Source organism: Octopus sinensis, linkage group LG4, assembly GCF_006345805.1.
Source record: "Octopus sinensis linkage group LG4, ASM634580v1, whole genome shotgun sequence".
NCBI lineage: Eukaryota > Metazoa > Mollusca > Cephalopoda > Octopoda > Octopodidae > Octopus > Octopus sinensis.
Window position 1 is genome coordinate 159,239,612 of NC_043000.1, and position 24,486 is coordinate 159,264,097.

Consider the following 24,486-nt stretch of genomic DNA (forward strand, 5'->3'; position numbering starts at 1 on the left):
CATACATACATACATACATTCATGCAATCATACATACATACATACATACATACATACATACATACATACATACATACATACATACATACAGGAGAATCTGTATAAACTGGGATGTTCAGAAAGAGAAACTGACCGGTTGATTCATACATTACAAGTCCAATGTATGTGTGGAACAGTAAAACTATGCAAAACTTTCTCAGGTTCCAAATGTGAATTTGTCTGTGCTAACAATATCCCAAAGATGGAGCCTTGCATCTTTGTTGGAAACCGGCTCCCTCCTCAGTGGAAGATTTATAATAATAATCAAAAAATAGAAGAGACATACATACATAATACATACATACATACATACATACATACATACATACATACATACATGCATGCATGCATACGTGCATGCATACATACATACATACATACATACATACATACATACATACATACATACATATATACATACATGCATACATGCATGCATGCATACATACATACATACATACATACATACATACATACATACATACATACATACATACATACATACATACATACATATGACCACCACTAGCAAATTCCGCATCAAGTGCGACACCGATAAGATCTATGTGAGGAGAAGCGATGGCAGAAGAAACATATGGTCAGTCGAAACATCCTTTGAATGTCGCATTCTATCACTCAGACAACACCAATTGAACAGTAAAGAAAGAAATTAGTAGAATCCTCAGAGTTGGAGAACTACAGAGCTGGTCTTCTGAGCATATAACTGCCTCAAAGGAGACCACGCTGGCTTACTTAGATAGAAGCCTGGAACAGAAGCGGGCAGCATTCCAGCAAAATACAATGTATGAGTACATATGCCGTAAGCTAGAAGATAACAATAGTATTGACAAGAAGAAAGGCCTCTCTCGGACCTGTGATAGATACATTACATCCTACCTTGAATGATATACATTCGCTATCCAGGAACAAGTGATAGATTCTAAATAGCTGATATAGACAAAGATACCACCAAACGACATTATGATTGAAAATGTCGGCTTTGCTAAACCAGTATGGAACATGTCATCCACATTATCTGCAGCTACTCCAAAATGTCTACGAGATATCATCTGCCCGTGAGACATGATATAGTAACAAAGACTATTTACAATGCCATCGGCTGGAAGGACTGCCTTGACGTAAACATCAAATACATTTCAGAAAAGGCACGTACTCACAACTTTAAAAAGGTGGAATACTGGTGGAATACTGGTCCAATAAAAGCAGCAATTCGGTACAAATATAGCAAATATAGAGGTCAGCTGCCCAGCTGATGAGAATGTACCATCAAAAGTCGGGGAAAAGAGAACATTTATCGTGAATTCAGGCTGATCTTACAGCTCTTATTTCCTGACTTATATTTTCATTTGTACCTAGCATCATAGTGCACTAGGCTATCTACCTACAATTTTACATAAACATCTAGAAATACTAGGTTTGTTGGAGAAAGAGCAAAATAAACTGACACGGATTCTCCAAATCCAATCTATCAGCGGCACATTGAGAATTTGTTAGATATTCCAAAGATTCTCCATTTAAGATACTTTAGACGAACAGATACACGCACTTGGGTGTGTGCATCGATAGCTCAATCAACACACCAGTTCAACTTCATATTACAAACACTGGGAACTCTCTTAACTCAAAATGTCTTGTTGCATTGTGAGTGACCAAGTTCAACTCTTTTAAGAACTTAATACAACTCAACGAAAAACATATATAGACATAAATATATTTAAGAAACAGAACAGCTCTTAGTGAGACAAGCATGTTCCCGTAAAACCTTGAAATTTTATGTATTTTTTAGGATGGAAAAGAACCCTGAGATTTTTTACAGAGGGGAATTTATCATAAAATTACGTCTTTAATATCTCTGAAGAGTTACGGTATGTAAGAGTTTCCGGTTCCTAATTTATCCTGTTGCTCCCTTTCTCACAATTACTCATTACATCCCATAAACTCACTTTAACAATGGAAACTCAAATCAGTTAGCCAGATGGGGTTATGAACTCAAAACTTCTAACGATTAAGTATTAGAACCATAGCTTATAATCATAGTTTCCAGCCGAAAGTTACTTGCCATATTATGGTTCTTCGGTCACTTTGCAGTAAGTCACACGTAACTGCATTGAAATCCTGTTCACAATTTAAGTGCGTTGCTTGTGATACATGAATGCTTCACAGAAATAATTTACCATTTCTTTTATAGCTGGTATTTTATTGGGTGAGGTTGGTAGAATTGGTAGTGGGTAGGACACAACGCTTTGTAGTATTTATTCCAGCTCATAACATTTTTTAGTTCAAAAACTGCTGAGGTTATCTATGCCTTTCGTCCTTCTGGGATTAAATCAAATGTTGGGGCCTATTACATTCATGACTACATACGCTTAATTACAGGTCTTATGTCAATGTAACAGATCATTATGAGTGATCTGTTATGTTTCATATTCGAAGAAATGTTCAGATTAAGGATGAAAATGGTACTCTTTTACTTGTTTCAGTCATTTGACTCCGGCCATGCTGGAGCACCGTCTTTAGTCGAGCAAATCGACCCCAGGACTTATTCTTTGTAACCCTAGTACTTATTCTATCGGTCTCTTTTGCCGAACCGCTAAGTTACGGGGACCTAAACACACCAGCATCGGTTATCAAGCGATGTTGGGGGGACAAACACAGACACACAAACATATACACATACATACATATATATATATATATATATATATATATATATACGACGGGCTTCTTTTCAGTTTCCGTCAACCAAATCTACTCACGAGGCTTTGGTCGGCCCGAGGCTATAGTAGAAGACACTTGCCCAAGGTGCCACGCAGTGGGATTGAACCCAGAACCATGTGGCTGGTAAGCAGGCTACTTACCACAAAGCCACTCATTTCTTTAAAATCGTAATCTTAAACTATAAGATCAGTGAATAAAAATCTACTAAATCTTCTTCCACTCGAGATTTCGAGAAAAATATTTTAATTTATATTAGATACCGAATGCCAACATACAATTCATCAATAATATTCAAAATCGCAAGAAAAGAAACCCTTCAGAAATTATTCTAGGAATCATGGTTACAAGAATATTCGTCAGCAAGACTTTAATGTACTATACTAGTTATGGCTTTTTTTAAATTCAATTTTCGCTACGTTGCTGCGCTGTGTTCAAGCCACATCAAACTCGTGTTTGATATTTATATTTCTGGAATCAAGAAAATAGCCATTGATTTCGATTCAATGAAAAATCGTCTTGTGCTGAGTTTAGCAATCATTTCACTACTTGAATTTCCTAACACCTGATAGCTTCCGCCATACGCTTTTCAATGAATATTTAACGGTTTGGTTATATCGATGAAGTTAAAATGCTGTAGTTTAGATCAACAATTTCTTTTTTATTTGCGTTAAAAGATGAAAAATCGAGTTTATAAAGAATGGTTCTAAACAATTTAATAAAAACAGGAAAACTTTTAAAGAACGTAAATGAATATATTCTTGTCATAATGAACGTATAAGACACCATAAATGAGTTTGTGTTCTTTAGTGTGTTGGCTCAGAGGGAAAGAGAAAGTGGGTTAATGTATCTCTCCCCACCTCCTCTCTCTCTCTCTCAGGTGCTGAAACATATAAAAGAATAAAAGAATAATATGGTTTTCTTAAATACTCAAAAAGGAGCTTGAGTAAGAAACTGCTGTGAAGTTACTGAATGACTAGTGACTGGATAGTTATACCAAATCAAAAGTAGTTATTAGAGTCTGGGTGTGCTGTTTATTGGTATTGTTTTAATGTATCTCCTTTTTATATAGCATTCTAGGTCAGCCCGATTAAGTACCTATTTCTTTACTACCCACAAGGGGCTAAACACAGAGGGGACAAACAAGGACAGACAAACGGATTAAGTCGATTTCATCGATCCCAGTACATAATTGGTACTTAATTTATCGATCCCGAAAGGATGAAAGGCAAAGTCGACCTCGGCGAAATTTGAACTCGGAACGTAACGACAGACGATATACTGCTAAGCATTTCGTCCGGCGCTCTAACGTTTCTGCCAGCTCACCGCCTTAAGCCCGATTAAGTACCACCATCTGGCCTTTGACGGAGTTCACTCTGTTGCAAGTATTCAGACTCGACCTCCTGCCTAGTGGCTCCGTGACCTATCTACACACAGTTGTACTCTACACTTCTCTATGATGCAAAGATAAGATCCATCGCCCCTTACCATTTCTTCCTTCTCTACCCCAACATCCCAGAACTTCTGTGACCGAAACCCCACACATTACCTCTTACATGCAAACCACATATCCAGTTCTCCGAGGCACAAATTTCTCGACCCCTATCTACAATCCATCTCTGCTGTCCAGGTTACAATTTGTACTCAGACTTTGCTCCAAAAGGTGAGAGATAAACCCTTTATGGACGGGAAACCTAAGGTAATCACATAAACCGGCCTTCCCCATTTTAATATATACTGCTCTACATCTTAGAGAGTGATTCTTCTTTCGGATTTATGTTTTTTACAAACACGGTCTCGCGCCATTTCCGCTCTACCGGTCATTCATTACAACACTTGTTTGTGTTCGGGTTATCTTTGCACAGGGGCCATCCGGACTCCCGCCTTCACCGAGAACAAGAATTAAACTTCTCTCTTCGCTCCTTTGCGTCACATGGGCTTAATCCCCTCCCCTCTTCATCAGACTCCCCTCCTCTCCTCTTTTCATCTGACACCTACTTCCTCTCTTCACTCCTACCCACCTCTCCTCGCCTCTCTTGCTTTGACACCTACTTCCTCTTTTCACTCTTACCCGACTTCTCTCTTCACTGATACCCCTACATTCACTCCCTATATCCACACCCCACACCCCACAACCACCAATCCCACTCCCACATAGCCCACCCTACTCCTACACCTCCACTCCCACACTAACACCCCACCCTCACATCTCCAGACCCCACACCACTATACCACATCATACCACCTCCACGTCACTCCACACACTAGCACTGACCATTTCCGAGCATCAAACTAATACACCTGCTTGTTGTTCATATACCTCTCTGGGTCTTTTGTTCTTCTGTAAATTTAACTCTGTGTGTGTGTGTGTGTGTGTGTGTGTGTGTGTGTGTGTGTGTGTATGTGTGTGTGTGTGTGTGTGTGCGTGTATGTGATTATTCAGTTTATTTCAAGATTTCTTGACAATAGAGAAATAACCGGTTTCTAACCTAGATTCATTGGAATTTCAACATCAACAACGGGTATTTTGTTGTATGCATGTATGTATGTATGTATGTATTTTAACTACGTTATCTCCCATCTACATTCATTAAAATAATCTTAATCTTAACAGTGTTGTGCCAACAGATTTTTTTTTAATAGTACCTTCTTCCCTTGCATATGGAAAATAAATAAAACTGTGTAATACTGGCATTGAAATAAGCATTAACTGATACATTTCATTGTCAAAAAAACATTGAATTCGCGCCATCATATCATTGAAACTATGATAGGTTCCACCGTTATCTTCTTTTATTGCAAGGATTTATGACCAGGATCTCTTTCTTTCTTCATCTATGATTCTTTGAAGATACAGGTTTATAAATCTCCAAGCACGGTAACGGTAACTTCAGTCTTACCATGAGACGACACACGTTAGGAAACACCCTCGGTTACATACGAAAATAAGCTCAGTAGAAGAAAATAAATGTGCTTCAATTTATCAATTCATGCATGGAAAGCATGAACGCCATAGCTTGTCATTCTATAAACAATAGTAATTCTATATTATTCTTTCAAAAGGCGGTGAGCTGGCAGAAACGTTAGCACACCGGGCGAAATGCTTAGCGGTATTTCGTCTGTCGTTACGTTCCGAGTTCAAATTCCGCCGAGGTCGACTTTGCCTTTCATCCTTTCGGGGTCGATAAATTAAGTACCAGTTACGCACTGGGGTCGATATAATCGACTTAATCCGTCTATCTGTCCTTGTTTGTCCTATCTGTGTTTAGCCCCTTGTGGGTAGTAAAGAAATAGGTATTTCGTCTGTCGTTACGTTCTGAGTTCAAATTCCGCCGAGGTCGACTTTGCCTTTCATCCTTTCGGGGTCGATAAATTAAGTACCAGTTACGCACTGGGGTCGATGTAATCGACTTAATCCGTCTGCCTGTCCTTGTTTGTCCCCTCTGTGTTTAGCCCCTTGTGGGTAGTAAATAAATATATATTATTCTTTCCTAAGCTCAATTTTAAACAAAGGGAAGCAAGTAGCAAAAGTTGCCTCCCTTGAATTTTTTAATTAGTTTATTGCTCGCTACAAAATTTTTATGATTTTGTTCAAGTTTCACTTATTTACACTTCACATTGCATTATATATCTTTTTATATAATGTTATACAACCAATCATCCCTTTTTTGGTTTCAATAGAAATTCACTTGTATGTCTTTTCTTAAAATATACACAACTATACAACACACGCTTACATTTTTTCCACTAAAAAATCAGAATTCATCTAAAAGAGAAATTCTATGCAAATTAATTTCTATTTGATTTCACATTATTAACTATAGAACGTGTGGGCAAGTAAAAGAAAAAGAACAACAGAGCTTAGAACGAACACTGTATGCGACAGTTGATACTTGGTTCGAAAACAGTCCATTCGGGTACTGAAGACATAATTTATATTCTTCGTATTTTACTTCATCTTCGATTACTGGGCATTCTATTTGCTTATAGATTAAGATCCCATATCTGAGTTTAAAACAAAACAGTGATTATATTTTCCTTAATCATCCATGGGATATTTATCATGTGTATTTACACTAAGATATATTTACGTCCTTAATATACCTAAATTGGGTCAGATATGCTCAGATTTATTTGCTTTTTTTTTTAAATAAGTCTTTTATCCTTTCTTACTTTAATTTTCTCGACAACAGCTTTTTCTTTTTGTTTTTTACCCATAAATCATATCAGTCAGTCCCTTTCTACAGAGGCGAAACGTTTGCCTGAGCACCGGTTAGAAAGTTACCAACGAAAAGAGGGTAATTCATTTAGTTACGTATATAAAGTTAAAATAAAACCTTTAAATTATAAATTATTTTGATAAAATTTAAACAAAATAGTATAAGAATTTATTGTTACATTATAATCTGTAACATATTTTCATAATTTTTACTCATATTTTTCACAACTTTGTTTTTAGAATTTACCAAAATGTGTCTTAAAATTGTATTTTACATGAAATAGAGAACGTTTTTCAAATTAGCAGAGGACGTCCCACCCGTTTGCTTTTATAATGTTAGAAACGGATGAATTGACCGATCAAAGGTAAAACTGCAGTAAATTATTTGATTAGTAAGATATTCCTTAATAAATATCGATTTGATATATGTAACAATTAATTACAGAACAAGAAAGGGATGACATGCCGACTATTAATTCGTTCGATGATTCGATCTCGGATGATCAATTATGTTTACTTGTAATCAAAAGAAGTTACCCAAACCACCCGGTTCGAAACCCCGCAGGTTTGCAATCTGGGAACTCTGTTATCTCTGCAATACCTTCGTGTTACTGTTACATTATGCACTGATGCTTGTATTTCAACTAACAAAGTCAGCTGTTGTGGTAGCAAGCAGGTGAGGGCAATGGAAACATGTCTTGTTAAGTATAACACTGAGGTCTCGAATCAGACATACTGACGCCAATAATTCGATAATTAATTGAGCCATTGAAATATGGTGCCCCCTTTATTAGGGTTTGATTTTATCAGTCAGATTTGGAAAGATCAGACAGCCTAACTTAGAGTCGAGGCCAATATCTCGTTTGAGACACACCACTGTGAGGATGCATTGATACGGCATTCATCATCACCGATTTATGCATTTACCCCTGCAACGTTGGCCGAACAACGCAAAATCGTTAAACCCGATGCTATAACTATATTCTGTTAGTTACCGACGTAATTGTAATCTACACCATCTTAAATTTATCTTGGAAAACTTTCGTTAGAAAAAAATAAGCATTTTCAAAAAGTTCTGGAAGAATGAAAGTCGGACGAGATGCATTTCTGTAGTTATGATACAACGTGCACGAACCTTCGTTTCTTTGTTTATATCTTTCTATAATTAGTTGTATATGACTAATGATTTTTACTCCATTTACCTTCAAGATATCATTACTTCTTACTATTCAATCAATTATTTTTAATTTTTGTAATCTTTGGTATCATTCATTAATAAATATGGTCTTAGTATATTTCAAACTAACAACACTTTATTATGTTTGCTTCTTTGCAAATGCTGAAGGAGAGGATCAGGATGGTGCAGTTGGTTTGTTGTATAAGCATGAGAACTAACATGTTTAAAACATGGCAAATCTTAAAATTTGTTCCTCTTTGTTTCATATTTATTAGCAAAGCAACCACATGTGGTCTAGTTTGGTCACAAAGCTCATGTTTAGTGTATCGCTTCCCTGTTTTAAATAATAATAGTAACACTTTCTTTAGTTACTTCCCACCTGACTGGTGTCCGTGTCGGTGACATGTAGAAGCACCAACCGATCGTGGCCGTTTGCTAGCCTCTTCTGGCTCCTGTGCTGGTGGCACATAAAAAGCACCTACTACACCCATGGAGTGGTTGGCGTTAGGAAGGGCATCCAGCTGTAGAAACATTGCCAGATCAGACTGGGCCTGGTGCAGCCTCCTGGCTTCCCAGATCCCCGGTCGAACTGTCCAACCCATGCTAGCATGGAAAACGGACGTTAAACGATGAGGATTATGATTCATTATTGATAAACCTAATGCTTTCTTACATTGGTACATAACCAGACATTTTTAGGTGAAATGTATAGCTGATTGAACTGATGTCCAGTATATGCTGGGTACCTATTGTAGACGGATGAAAGTTAAGTGCCAGAGGCATATGAAATCAGAATGCTTAGAAAAAAAGAAATCAAATATCGTAATACATAGAGTCTAGTATGCTACTGTTTCTAATATTGATAATTATTTATTTGACGAGTAGGCAGAATCATAAAAGTGTTTGAAAAAATGGTTGTGGCATTTGATATGGCTTTTTACATTTTCAGGTGAAATCCTATCAAGGTGAACTCTGCCTTTCATTCCTCCAGAATTAATAATGTACCAGTTAAGTACTGTGTCAATAGTGTCAGTTTTCCCCTCCCTTCAGAATTGCTGGCCATGTCCCTGAACCAAAAATCATTATATCTAATTTAGACTCAAAATTATGAATTTTTGAAGGGAGGAGATGCCATCAGCCTTGAAAGGATGAAAGGCAAGGTTGCAGAAAATGAACCAAAAAAAAAATCTGCAAGGCATTTTGTCTGACACTCTAACAATTCTGTTAATCAAACACCCTTATAATAGTAATAATGGTTTCTGATTTAGGCAAAAGACCAGCAATTGTGAGGGGAGGGGGAGTGGTTGATACCATTGGCCCAAGTACCTGACTTGTGCTTCATTTTATCTATCCCAAATGAATAAAAGGCAAACTAGATTTGAACCCAGAATGTATAGAACCAGCAAAAGACTGCACAGCAAATTTGTTCAATGGCTCTAATGACAATGCAATCATGAAGAAATATGTTATTTCCTTGAAGCACAAACTAAAAGAGCTTACTCTGAGTCAAACACTTGTCAGGAAGAAAAAAATGATAGTAATTGTATCCTTATCTACAAGACTGTTTTCATCAAGTCTCTTTGCATGATTAATTTTGCTCACTTAGCCAAAATTACAATGTACCATACTAAAAGGTTGTTCAGTTACAATGTGCATATTCAAAATTTATTCAATTTATTTTATACAGTTAAATTAAATGAAATTTGTTATCTATTTTCAGGAATGAAAAAGATTATCTTCTTGAATTTTCAGACTCTGTTGATTTAGACCAACGTCGCCAATATATTGATAACTTTCTAGACTCTTTATACAAAGAAGCATGTAAGAAACTCCTTAATTTTATCAATATCTATCTATCATTATATGTGTGTGTGTAAAGGCACACACACATACACACAAAAATATATCAGATTTGTGTATATATGTATATATGTGTGTGTGTTATAAAGTTATATATATATCTGTATGGTTGTTTATATATGTATGGATAATTCCCTTGTACTGATCAAAATGTGCTTCCAGATTTTTCTTGATTACACTCTTCTTTATATATGCTAGTGGATGCATATATATACATATATATATATAAATATATATATATATATATATCATCATCATCATCATCATCATCATCGTTTAACGTCCGCTTTCCGCGCTAGCACGGGTTGGACGGTTCGACCGGGTCTGGGAAGCCAGGGGCCGCTCCAGGCTCCAGTCTGAATCTGGCAGAGTTTCTACGGCTGGATGCCCTTCCTAACGCCAACCACTCCGTGAGTGGATTGGGTGCTTTTTACGTGCCACCTGCACAGGGGCCGGAGGGTCCGGCATCGTCACGATCGGTTCGAGCATTTTAACGTGTCAGCGGCACGGGGGCAACGAGGTCCGGGGTACTTTGGGGGATCGGGGTACTTTGGGGATCCAGGGTACTTTGGGGATCCGGGGTACTTAGAATGGGTAGGGGGTATGTGGAATTGCTGCAGAAAGCAGCCCGGGTCTTTGTAGTCACAGCATATCTCCAGAGATCTCGGTCCTTCGCCATTGCCTCAGTGAGGCCCAATGCTCTGAGGTCATGCTTGACCACCTCATCCCATGTCTTCCTGGGTCTACCTCTCCCCCTGATACCTTCAACTGTTTGGGAGTGGCACTTCTTCACACATCTCTCTTCATCCATCCGCAGCACATGACCATACCATCGCAAGCGTCGCTCTTGCACACCACATCTGATGCTTCTTATATCCAGCATTTCTCTCAGGATACTTACACTCTGTTTTGCGTGCACACTGACACTACACATCCAGCGGATCATGCTAGCTTCATTTCTTTCAAGTCTACGCATGTCTTCTGCAGTCACAGCCCATGTTTCATTACCGTGAAGCATGGCAGTTCGCACACATGCATCATACAATCTACCTTTTGCTCTGAGGGAGAGACCTTTTGTTGCCAGTAGGGGTAGGAGCTTTCTGAACTTTGCCCAGGCTATTCGTATTCTAGTGGTGATACTCTCTGTGCATCCACCTCCGCTACTAACTTGGTCACCCAGGTAGCGGAAACTATCAACTACTTCTAGTTTCTCTCCCTGGAGTGTGATGGAATCTGTTTTCTGAGTGTCTGTTGTGTCTATTGTCCCTGTGCATCTGCCGCACATGAAAGCTATCTTATCTGTTAATTTCCCTTTAATGTTGCTGCACCTCTTATGTGTCCATAACTTACATTGGGTGCATCTTATGGAGTTTCTACCTGTACCTTTCCTACAGGTTGAGCAGGGCCACCTACCCGAGGGGATGTGTGCTGAGTACCTCTTGCTGCTTACTAATACTTTGGTCTTTGCTACATTTATTCTAAGGCCCTTTGATTCCAACCCTTGCTTCCACACCCGAAATTTCTCTTCTAGTTCCGGTAGTGATTCTGCTATGAGAGCTAGGTCATCGGCATAGAGGAGCTCCCAGGGGCATCCCGTTTTGAATTCCTCTGTTATTGCCTGAAGGACTATGATGAATAAAAGGGGACTGAGGGCTGAGCCCTGGTGCACACCTACTTCTACCCGGAATTCTTCACTATATTCGTTGCCAATCCTAACCTTGCTGACAGCCTCTCTGTATAGAGCCTGTACAGCCCTTATTAGCCATTCTTCAATCTCCAGTTTCCGCATCGACCACCAGATAAGGGAACGGGGAACCCTGTCAAAGGCTTTCTCCAAGTCTACAAAAGCTATGTAGAGGGGTTTATCTTTAGCTAGGTACTTCTCCTGCAGTTGTCGGACCAGGAATATAGCATCAGTGGTGCTTCTACCTGGTACAAAACCGAACTGCATTTCATCTAAACAAATTCTCTCCCTAATGAGATTGGTTATGACCTTCTCTGAGACCTTCATCACCTGGTCCAACAGTTTGATACCTCTGTAGTTATTTCTATCTAGAGCATCACCCTTACCCTTGTAGCAGTTGACTATGGTGCTGCTGCACCAGTCATTGGGTATGACTCCATTGTGAACTACCTGGTTTACAATGCGGGTGACTATGGCATAGCCCACATAGCCAGCTGTTTTAAGCATCTCAGCAGTGATTCCTGATAGGCCAGGGGCTTTGCCTGGTTTCATATCCTTAATTGCCTTATCTACAAGGGAGCTGTCTATTCGGGTAGCTGGTCCCTCTACTGGGTCAACATTTGGCAGGCTCTCCTCCTCCCATTCATTCTCCTCATTCAGCAGTCTTTCATAATGGCTTCTCCAAGCCTCTTTCTTTTCACTAGTAGTAAAAGCAAGTGCCCCATCATCCATGCGGACACATTTCTCTCCTATAACATCGCTATTTTCTCTGACACACTGTCTGGCAATCCGAAATACTTCAGCTCTTTGATCCTCGCGACGCTGGACATTGGCAAACTTCTTCTTTTCTGCTACATCTTTGGCAATGTATACCTGCCATATATATATATATATATATGACTGGCTTCCGTGCCAGTGGCACGTAAAATGCACCAATCCAACCGTGGCCATTGCCAGCCTCCCCCGGCACCTGTGCAGGTGGCACATAAAAAGCACCCAATACACTCACGGAGTGGCTGGCGTTAGGAAGAGCATCCAGCCGTAGAAACACTGCCAGATCAGACTGGGCCTGATGCAGCCTTCTGGCTTGAAAGACCCCAGTTGAACTGTCCAACCCATGCTAGCATGGAAAGCAGACGCTAAATGATGATGATGATGATATATGTATGTATGTATGTATGTATGTATAATTTTACTTTATTTTATTTCCTTTTTTTTTGTATTTTTACTATCACTTTCTCTTGTTACCTTATCATTTGATGGAAGATTTGTTTTGCCTGATGTAACTTTGATCAACAATACTTGATCCTTAGAAACACAATTTATTCCGACGAAACTCACTGCACTATCCACTTGTATCAGCTAAATACAAACTGATCTATTCAGTCAATATATCTTATCATTGTGCTTTATATTTATTTTAATGTATGTATTAATTTCGTCTATCTATCAGTTTACATCTACAGAGTTAAAGGTTAAACTTTGTATTTAAATAGCAATTTGCATTTACTTATAAACCTTCCAGTGTGGAGGTGCATGGCTTAGTGGTTAGGGTGTCAGCATCATGATCGTAAGATTGTGGTTTCGATTCCTGGACCGGGCAACGCATTGTGTTCTTGAGCAAAACACTTCATTTCACTTTGCTCCAGTCTACTCAGCCAGCAAAAATGAGTAACGCTGCAATGGACTGGCGTCCCATCCAGCTGGGGAACACATATGCCATTGAAACCGGGAAACCGAGCCTATGAGCCTGGCTAGGCTTTAAAAGGGTGCATTTATTATTTTTTTTATTAATAACACTTCCAAGCATTCAAGTTTGGTCTCTGGTTTGAAAATATCTATCTTTCACTCACATCAGAGGTCCTGAAAAAGACTAAATGAAATACCAAAAAAAAAAAGAAGAGAAACTATTATATTGATATCAGAATGTAATTGACATTATCTTCAAAATTAATTTCACTTGAGCTAATGAGAAAATTATAACAAGGTTGTTTGAACTGCTAGAAATGAACCAGATCTCTTTGAAATTACAACCCACTGTTTTAAAAAGAGAAACTCTACATTGGACAATATATAATCAAATACTAGAAAAATAATAAAGCAAGACGGCCACAGCTGGAGTGCCTTTTGTCATATATTTGATCAACCTGGTCTAATATGGTGCTCAGCATACAATATCATTAACTTCAAATCACCAATATGACTGTATCAGTTTACACTCTCAAAAAAGCCTACTATTCTTTTACTCTTTTACTTGTTTCAGCCATTTGACTGCGGCCATGCTGGAACACCGCCTTTTGTCGAGCAAATCGACCCCGGGACTTATTCTTTGTAAGCCCAGTACTTATTCTATCGATCTCTTTTGCCGAACCGCTAAGTGACGGGGACATAAACACACCAGCATCGGTTGTCAAGCAATGCTAGGGGGAAAAACACAGACACACAAACACACACACACATATATATATATATATATATACATATATACGACAGGCTTCTTTCAGTTTCCGTCTACCAAGTCCACTCACAAGGCATTGGTCGGCCCAGGGCTATAGCAGAAGACACTTGCCCAAGATGCCACGCAGTGGGACTGAACCCGGAACCATGTGGTTGGCTAGCAAGCTACTTACCACACAGCCACTCCTGCGCCTATTATTGACTCGCAGCCAATCACTTCTATCATATTTCATGCAATATGCTATTCTTCGTACAACATGAATGACAATGCCAATATTATATTGTTAAAATATCCCAATTGCTTTTCCTATCCTTTTGCAGTATCATCTTCCCTTGAATTAAACCCAGCCCTTTTTACAACTGTTGCCCAGCAGACATATGTTACTTCCAACTGGTAAGTTTTCATTGAAGTTTATTGATATATTGGCACGTAAAAAGCACCCACTACACTCACAGAGTGGTTGGCGTTAGGAAGGGCATCCAGCTGTAGAAACACTGCCAGATCAGACTGGAGCCTGGTGCAGCCTCCTGGCTTCCCAGACCCCGGTCAAACCGTCCAACCCGTGCTAGCGCGGAAAACAGACGTTAAATGATGATGATGATGTATGTATCATCATCATCTCTGTTTTACATCTCCTTCTCCTTGGTTCTATGGGTGTGTTGTTTGATAGCAGCATCTTGCCACTTGTCCGGGTTCTTCACCATCGACTCATCATCTATCATTCAACACTGCTAATTTTCATTATTCAGCATATCATGTGATTTGGGGCATGGTTTTTACAATTGCATAACCTGCAGCTGGTTGCTTGTCACTTTACACTATGGACTGTGTGCACATTTTATCATACCCTACATATATCATCATCATCGTTTAGCGTCCGCTTTCCATGCTAGCATGGGTTGGACGGTTCAACTGGGGTCTAGGAAGCCAGAAGGCTGCACCAAGGCCCAGTCTGATCTGGCAATGTTTCTACGGCTGGATGCCCTTCCTAACATCAACCACTCCGTGAGTGTAGTGGGTGCTTTTTACGTGCCACCGGCACAGGTGCCAGACAAGGCTGGCAAACGGCCACGATCGGATGGTGCTTTTTACGTGATGTATATATATATTTATTTATTTATATAATATGTGGGGAGGGGTTAAGTTCCCTGGTGATCTAAATGAATAGGTCCTCTGTGTAAGTGCTATAATTGGTCATCCGTTAGGTTCCAAGTTTGCAGCTGAGGCTGGAATTAGCCATCCATAGAAGGCTTCCGAGTTAGCAGGCATATATTAGAGAAAAAGGAGAACAAAAACCAAGGCAGGATGATTATCTCAAGTCATTTAGAATATTTAATTAGGGTAAGGTGAATTGGAAGTAATTAATTAGTTAATTTCTTAATTAATTGATTATTTAATATCTTACAGCATTTCCATTCACTAAGTATTCCGTCATCAGAGACAAGGTGCGTATGTATGATGTTCTAGACAGGGAATTCAAACTTTATAAAGGAATGAAATAGTAAATAGAAGAATAAAGAGTAAAATAGTAGATAGAAGAATATAGACAGGATAAAGTTCACAGCTCATTTTCTTCCAGAGGGTATGGAGGTTGGTCCATTCTTTTGTGAAGGTATATGCCCTTGTGAAGGTATAATCCCAGGTAAATCCAGGTGATATTTTGAATGTTGAAGGAATAGATCAAGTGGTTAGCTAGTATGAAAATGGTCCACATGGATATATAGAATGAGAAAGACAGACCTCATGATAGACAGATATGGGTTATTTATATATACATATATATATATATATATATAGTTGGAATTTACAAGAGTCAAAAGATGAAAACGGGTGTGTAAACAACAAACAGGTGTATTAGTTTAAAGCTCAGGAAGGTGAGAAAGTCTTTTACATTTCGAGCCTATGCTCTTCAACAGGAAGAAACACGAGAAAATAAAGAGAGAGAGAGAGAATAAAAAAGGAACACTTTAGTAGCTAGCAGTCAATCATAGCTGTCATCATTTTATATTCACTTTCTATGTTGACATGAATAGGATTGGCCAACAGAATTGAACAGGTCAGATGACTTCTTGCTCCAGTATCTTGTGTTTGGCATTGTGTCTATGGCTGCATTTTTTTCATAACATGAACCACTTTCCAATGTGTATTGGGTGCATTTTTTTTCATGCCACTAGCATTACAGAGGTTACCTAGCCATCACCAAGACTCAAGAACCCTCTCAAACTCCATATTGCCCCTGTATGAATCGATTACCAATCAGCTTCAGTGTACTGTGTGTTTTTTGTAGCATCAACACTGTTGGGAGTCACCTTGTTGCTGAAACAAAAGAGAGTACCTCATAATAGAAGAGAACAGAATTAGTGTGGGACAGTGTTGATAGAGAGAATAAGAGAAGGAATACTATCAGAGTTGGAGTAGAAGAGAGGAGGAGGGAAAGAGTAATATTAGGGTTAGTGTGAAAGAGAGGGAGCTTGAGGACACGATGGTAAGGATAACGGGTTGGGTTGGGTAAGATGGACTCAATGATGGGGTGTGTCAGTTTTGTCTGTTAGGGTATGCATGCAAAGGTAAAAGTACTCAATTCATATAATAGAGTCCTTTCATTTGTTCAAAGCTAACGATTCAACCCATCACTACTCAATGTTTTATTTTTGTTTGTGGGCCTTCATTCAATTAACAAAGAGAAAATATTTGTAACGCTTTTGTGACCACACAAGAGCGAGGAGGTTGATATACTAACAGAGGGAAGAATCCTGCTTTGAATGTGGGTGGGATGACTTTTGTTGGAACAGTTACTAATACAGTCGGATGCCTTTCCAATTGCTAGCAACTAATTAACGAATTGGTGAGTGGAATCTATTTACTAAGATTGTAAACTGGACAAGACAGAGTTATCTACCTTATTTAGGTAGTAAGGCAAAGCGACTGCTTATGGAATGAACTTCTTATGAATCTTTCCTATTCACCCACCTCATAAGTAATACTTATATCTTTATTCTTTTATTTGCTTCAGTCATCAGATTGCGGCAATGCTGGAGCACTACCTTCAGGTGATTAATCAATCAAATCAAACCCAGTACTAATTTCTAAAATTGGTATTTATTCGGTTTTGCCAAGCTGCTAAGTTACAGCAATACAAACTAACACTAGTTGTTAAGTAGTGACACACACACACATACAAACACGCACACACACACACACACACACACACACATATATATATATATATATATATATATATATATATATATCTGTAAATGTAATATGTGACAATTATTCAGTTATCTGAAGAGATGGTGGCATGGATTTCCACCTCGGCATCTGAAATCAGAGTTTTATCATGGCTACCGAATAATTGTCACATATTACATTTACAGATAAATTCCTCTATTTACATAATATTGAGGTCTCTTTCTTTCTTTTGTTGTCTTACCATTTTTATCAATATATATTACCGTGACCGGCTAGGCTATCAGATGTTGCTACACATCGCTGGTCACAATGCGCTTCGCATTGATTTAGCCTTTAAATGACGCCACCCCGCTGGCTAAGCGAGCAGGCCAACAGAAGAAAGAGTGAGAGAAATTTGTGGCGAAAGAGTACAGCAGGGGTCGCCACCATCCCCTGCCGGAGCCGCGTGAAGCTTTAGGTGTTTTCGCTCAATAAACACACACAACGCCCGGTTTGGGAATCGAAACTGCGATCCTACAACCGCAAGTCCGCTGCCCTAACCACTGGGCCATTGCGCCTCCAATCAATATATATATATTTATATATATATGTAAACGTGACAAGCTTCTAAAAAGTTGCCATGTACCAGACTCACTTGCAAAGCATTGGTCAACAGAGTAATATCATTGAAGAAACTTTGCTCAAGGTGTCACATTGAAGGACTGAACCTAAAAATAAAACTGCATGGTTGTTGCAAAGTGAACTTCTTAATCACACTGTTAGCCTTGTTTGCACATTTGTATGAAAAATTCTAAAACTTGTAACAAAAGAAAAACTGAAAGCCTTGAACAGATCAATGGCCCACATATACTTCAAATATCAAAAGTTCTTAGAGTCCTACAAAAGGTTGGGTTGGAGAGAGATAGTGTTACCCTACATTATATATTTATATATACATTTGCCAGTGGCACATAAAAAGCACCATAAAGCATGTAAAAAGAACGTTGCCAATGCTAGCGCCACCTTGACTGGCTTCTGTGCTGGTGGTATGTAAAAAGCACCAACTGATCGGGGCCGTTGCCAGCCTCCTCTGTCACTTGTGGTTGGCGTTATGAAGGGCATCCAGCTGTAGAAACACTGCCAGATCAGACTGGGCCTGGTGCAGCCTCCTAGTTCCCAGACCCTGGTCGAACCGTCCAACCCATGCTAGCATGGAAAACGGATGTTAAACAATGATGATGATATATAATATTTAAATATGTAATATTGAATATTTAAGGTTGATTTCTATGGATCCATCTGTCTGGCCAGTCTGTTAACACAAATACTCATCTCACTCATTTATTCTATGTCCATTTTTCCCATACTAACATATGTTTTACAAATACTTATTATTGAGCAGTTACTTTTCCTTTTGCTAACCCTTATCTGTATTCCAAGAAGAAATTTTTTTTATTCCACTTGTCCATATATTACTAGATTTCTAAATGATTCCTCACATTTATATCTCTTCAGCAAATATACACCTGTCCAGTCTTCAGAAAGAAAACCTCACAAATGCAAGACCTGTCAGGAATCATTCTCAGAACTGTCTCTTTTACAAGAACACAAGAAAACACATCAAACGGAAAAGCAGTTTAGTTGCACAACTTGCAATAAGAAATTTACACACAGCCACCAACTTGAGCTCCACAAACGAATACACTCGGGGGAGCAACCATTCCTTTGCAGCTTCTGTGGCAAGAAATTTACTTTCAGGAGTACTTTGAAATGCCATGAACGGACTCATACTGGGGAGAAACCATACAACTGTGACATTTGTGGCATTAATTTTTCTCAGCCGAGCATTCTTTCGACTCACAAACGAACGCATGCCAGTGAAACAGAATACAAATGTAAGGTCTGTGCTAAGAACTTTTCCAGTAAAAGCAGTCTTCAGAGTCATGCTGTTACGCATACAGGTGTAAAGCGATTCCAGTGTGATACTTGCGACAAGAAGTTTGGCATTTTGTGCAATTTGAAAAGACATATGCGCACCCACAAGGGTGAGAAACCATTTCATTGTGAAATTTGTGGTAAGAACTTTACTCAGAGTAACAGTCTTCAGGAACACAAGAGACGCCATACTGGGGAGAAACCGTTCCTTTGCAATTATTGCACCAAGTGTTTTGCACGCAAAAGGGACCTCATACAACATGAGAGGACTCACACGGGTGAAAAACCATATTCATGTGGCACATGTGGTAAAAGCTTTTCTCAGGTTACTTTATTAAAAACGCATGAACGAGTGCACTCTGGGGTGAAACCTTTTAACTGTGATCTATGCGGCAAAAGCTTTACCCAACAAAGCAATTTGCGGGTACACAAGATTAGCCACTTGGAGAAGAAGCAGTACCACTGTGACACATGTGGTAAAGATTTCTCTCAGTCAAGCAGTCTACAGCAGCACAAGATTCGGCATAATGGCCGGCAACCTTTCCAATGTGATATCTGTGGTAAGAAGTTCAATGTCAGGGGTAACTTACAGAGACACAGCAGAATACACAGAGGGGAGAAGCCATTCCATTGTGATATATGTAATAAAAATTTCTCTCAGAGCAACAGCCTTCGTGAACACCAAAGAAGGCACTACAGAGAGAAACCATTTTCCTGTGATTTATGTCAGCAACAGTTTTTTGTGAAAAGTGCTTTAACAGCACACCAGAAAAGCTGTAGTAACAAACATGTAATTCTGTGCCTTATTGTCGGCAATTAATTTTTTTTTTTTTATATGAAAAAAACTTTAGTTGGTAGGTTTAAAGTAGCTTACATACAGAAAGTTAATGAGAGGCTTCACTCATTAAAATACTACAAGTTCTGACCTATGTCCTTTCTCCTTAATTTTTGCACCATTACTGTAACAGTATACACCTCCAAAAATTAACAGGAATGCCCTACAAGGCCTTCTCAACAGTTAAGGCAGTACAGGGGGTAGATTTCCTTTTTAAGGTTAGGAACTACTTTCCTTAGAGTAGTTCTTATTTATCAAGTGCAAATATGACTGAAGTAGAGTATTCTTATATCTGAAGATGAACACCCATGACTAACAATCACACATCTACACAGTTCATCCTAGTAACTTTCCTCAAAGAAAAGCAAGCACTGACCTATGACCTTTCTCCTTAATTTTTGCACCGTTACTGTAACAGTATACTCCTCCAAAAATTAACAGGAATGCCCTACAAGGCCTTCTCTTACCTCTCCTGTGCCCCTGCATCTTCATCAGACTCCACAAGAGGAAAGACCCATTTCTGGTTGCTCCACCTGCTGAACAAATAGCAGCTAAACACACTTTCTGTTCTAACTTAAAAAAGATAAGATACATTGCATACTGTCATCCTCGATGTGTCCAAAAAATTAAAAAAGAGGTGGAATGGTCATGGCAAGAATGCCTTTGATCATAGAGCTATTGAATCAAACCAGAGCTTACACTAAACTTTTTGTCCAATTCTTCCCTTGAAATGCATCCCTCTGAAGTAATATCTTAGAAATTTTATCAGTTCGTCCCATAAGTTCTGTCCAATTTTACCTTATTTTAAAATTGAATGAAATTTAATAGTATTTTAGAATATCTAATGGAGTTAAAGATTATTTTTATGCATTTGTGTACATTTAAACTAATTAAATATTATTTTACAGAATGATAGAATTAAAATTTCTAACATGGAAGTATCCAAAGAGCATTTAAGGCACATAATGCTTTATGAGTACAAATTCCACCAAGGTCAACTTTACCTTTCATCCCTTTGGAGTTGATAAAATAAGTACCAACTGATGTAATTAACTTATTTCCTCCCCTGAACATGTTGGTCCTGTGTCAAAAATTGAAACCAATATTTGCCTGTTTGGTAGTTGATCAGGAGGCGGGATGGTTTTCTGGATTAAGTTAGTGAAGGTATAAATTTCTTTCAAAATGTTTCATCTCTTAGATTAAGTTAACAGTCTGAAAAACTATAATCTTCTTAACTTATTTCAGATACAAAACTTTTAAACGAACCTTGTATGCTGCAATTAAGCAGGTCTACTTGCTCCACCCTGCTTAGCAGAATTCAGTTCCTGGTTTTAATTCACAGCTGAATGGCTTGTAGGGAAAACAGCAGTTATTTATTACCTGTATCAAAAATAAAACTGAAATCATTCCACATTCCAAACAATAAGAATGCAAAAGAAAAAATAAATAACTGAAAATCTTTGGATTGTTAACAGTTTCAAATTTGTAAATGTTAAAGGTTATATTTTTCAATCTATGAAACCAGGTTTGGAGATCAGTGAATTTTGAGTGAACCATGATAAAGACTTATTTTTACTATTTACAAAACGAATGAACAATGACTTTTTCTTTTTTTTACATGAAACATTAAAAAAATAGTTTTTAACTGAATTTATAATCGACATGTTTTTATATATTTATTGTGTTAAAACTGTAATGGTTTTCATCATCTTCATATTTCTTGAAAGTTAGTGCTCAAGATACTTTACAGAGCCTTCAAGATTGGGTGGGGCCTGGCTCCTTGCTACTAATTGGACTCTGTTATCTTGAGTATCCAAGATGTTAAACTAGGCAAGAGGTGAAGTCTACTGCCTCAGTAAACCATAGAGAGATTTGAACTCGCACCGACACACATATGGATGTATAGATATGTATGTACATGCCTATGTGTATTTATATACAAGTTCCATACAGTTTCTGTTTATCAATAGCATTCACAAAACATTGGTTTTGTCAAGACTACAGCAGAAGGCATTAGCCTGGAATGCCTCACAGTGAGATTGAACTCAAGACTTATGGAGCAATAAAGCAACCACTGTATCCACTGAGCTAAACCTGCATCTGACAGGATCTGAACTTGGGTTGAGGAACTGTAAAACCTGACAGTATTTATTGTAGGGTTTCCCTACATCTAGCATGTAATTTAAAAGGTTCATAACATTGCATTGTTCAATCTAAACAGTAATAAGCCAGAGAGGGAGTCTCTCTGTAGTCGTTACTCCTACATAGAAAAAGCAGTAAAACAAGAATGGCTGATCAACTCTACAACACATTTTATCATAGATTTGGTCGTTTCAAGCTGATACGGATTTAATCAAAAGTAGCAGCAACACACTGTAAAAGCAGACGTCTAAGTATTACTCTTTTACTTGTTTCAGTCATTTGACTGTGGCCATGCTGGAGCATCGCCTTTCAGTCGAGCAAATCGACCCCAGGACTTATTCTTTGTAAGCCCAGTACTTATTCTATCGGTCTCTTTTGCCGAACCGCTAAGTTACGGGGACGTAAACACACCAACGTCGGTTGTCAAACAATGCTAGGGGGACAAACATACACACGCATACATATATACGACGAGCTTCTTTCAGTTTCCGTCTACCAAATCCACTCATAAGGCTTTGGTCGGCCCGAGGCTATAGTAGAAGAAGACACTTGCCCAAGGTGCCACGCTATGGGACTGAACCCAGAACCATGCGGTTGGTAAGCACACAGCCACTCCTACGCCTATGCAAATGAATTTCACATTCACGAATTTAATGGCCAAATGTATTATATTCTGTGTGCAGGTTACGTGATCCGTGAGATAATCAAAAATATTTTTTAAAAGAATCTTTGCTTTGGATGAAGTCCGTCTTTCATAATTCTCTCTCTCTCTCTCTCTCTCTTCTCTCTCTCTCTCTCTCTCTCTCTCTCCTCTCTCTCTCTCATTGCAATCCTTTTGCACGCCTTTTCGTAAAGGGAAGCAACTTTCAAATACCATATTTGAAGTGTAAGGGACAATATTACGAGATATGAACGGGAGATAACTAGTACACTTATGTTTTCTAAGGGTAAATTATTTGATTATTAACATGTTATCAATGTACAGTGAAATAGATCCTTTTAAAAAAACTGATTGATGCATTAAGCAAAGGATATAAAAGTATTATTTATAGGCGCAGGAGTGGCTGTGGGATAAGTAGCTTGCTTACCAACCACATGGTTCCGGGGTCAATCCCACTGAACCCGGACACTTGGGCAAGTGTCTTTTACTATAGCCTCGGGCCGACCAAAGCCTTGTGAGTGGATTTGGTAGACGGAAACTGAAAGAAGCCCGTCGTATATATGTATATATATATATGTGTGTGTGTTTGTCCCCCCACCCCAACATCGCTTGACAACCGATGGTGGTGTGTTTACGACACCGTAACTTAGCGGTTCGGCAAAACAGACCGATAGAATAAGTACTAGTCTTACAAAGAATAAGTCCTGGAGTCGATTTGCTCGACTAAAGGCGGTGCTCCAGCATGGCTGCAGTCAAATGACTGAAACAAGTGAAAGAGTATATGTGTTCGGGACCCATTTTCTTGCTATCGTCCGTGATTAGTGATTGCGTTTTTCAGAACCAGAAGCATTTTCTCTAATTTAGTGGATCATGGTGGGGCTTAAAAGTAAACAGTTTATAATTGTTTCAAATTCTGGCCAATTTGCGAGGAAGGGGGTCGTTAATTACATCAACCACAGTACTTGACTGGCGCTTTATTTTATCGAATGATGAAATGCCGCTTAGCATTTTGTCCGATGTGCGAACGATACTGTTTGCCCGCCACTCTTGAACTGTTTATTACATTGAATAGGGAACACAAACTGGAACGCCTTGTCTGTGTTTGTAAAGAAGGCCAACAATGTGTTTATACTGCGAGTAAGTCTACCAAACATGAATAGCAACTTGATGCAGTGACTCGGAAAACTTGTGATTCATATTCTCAACCAACTTCTCCGCCCTGGGAGAGTCATGAGGATTGAGTCTTCAGGTCCCTCCTTCGCAAGATCCTATCTGAAGCCACCGCCATTATACTTTCCAGCTGGATTCTCAAAATTTACCAACAGACTATGGATATTATCCAACGATTTCATTCTTGGTCTACTCCTAGGTCTCCTGCTGGTTTACTCAGCCTGAAAGATCCATCATGCAATAATTTCCTGCGACATTCTAATCACCCTTTCGTAGTACTGGTGCTGTGACCTCTCATTGCAGAGATTAATATTAGGTCAGCTGAAATTTGTGCTTGATAAGTGACGAACAACCTATGTGAATGGTGTGGGTGCAGTTGTTTAACAAACGGTTCTTTCA

The 24,486-nt window shown here is 38.8% G+C and overlaps 1 protein-coding gene across 2 annotated transcripts in view; it reads left to right on the plus strand.

The window, feature by feature from the left end:
* Nucleotides 1-20,977, plus strand: part of LOC115210880 (zinc finger protein OZF-like) — a 38,362-nt gene extending 17,385 nt beyond the window's left edge. The window contains exons 1-4 of one of the 2 annotated variants that reach the window (XM_029779650.2): nucleotides 7,270-7,359; nucleotides 9,892-9,992; nucleotides 14,494-14,566; nucleotides 18,860-20,977. In XM_029779650.2, the coding sequence (XP_029635510.1) occupies nucleotides 7,328-7,359; nucleotides 9,892-9,992; nucleotides 14,494-14,566; nucleotides 18,860-20,099 (1,446 nt within the window). In that variant the 5' untranslated portion in view covers nucleotides 7,270-7,327 and the 3' untranslated portion in view covers nucleotides 20,100-20,977. Of the gene's footprint in view, nucleotides 1-7,269; nucleotides 7,360-9,891; nucleotides 9,993-14,493; nucleotides 14,567-18,859 lie in introns of those variants that run through there. The other variant, XM_036502606.1, reaches the window with a different exon arrangement.
* The last annotated feature ends 3,509 nt before the right edge of the window (nucleotides 20,978-24,486 follow it).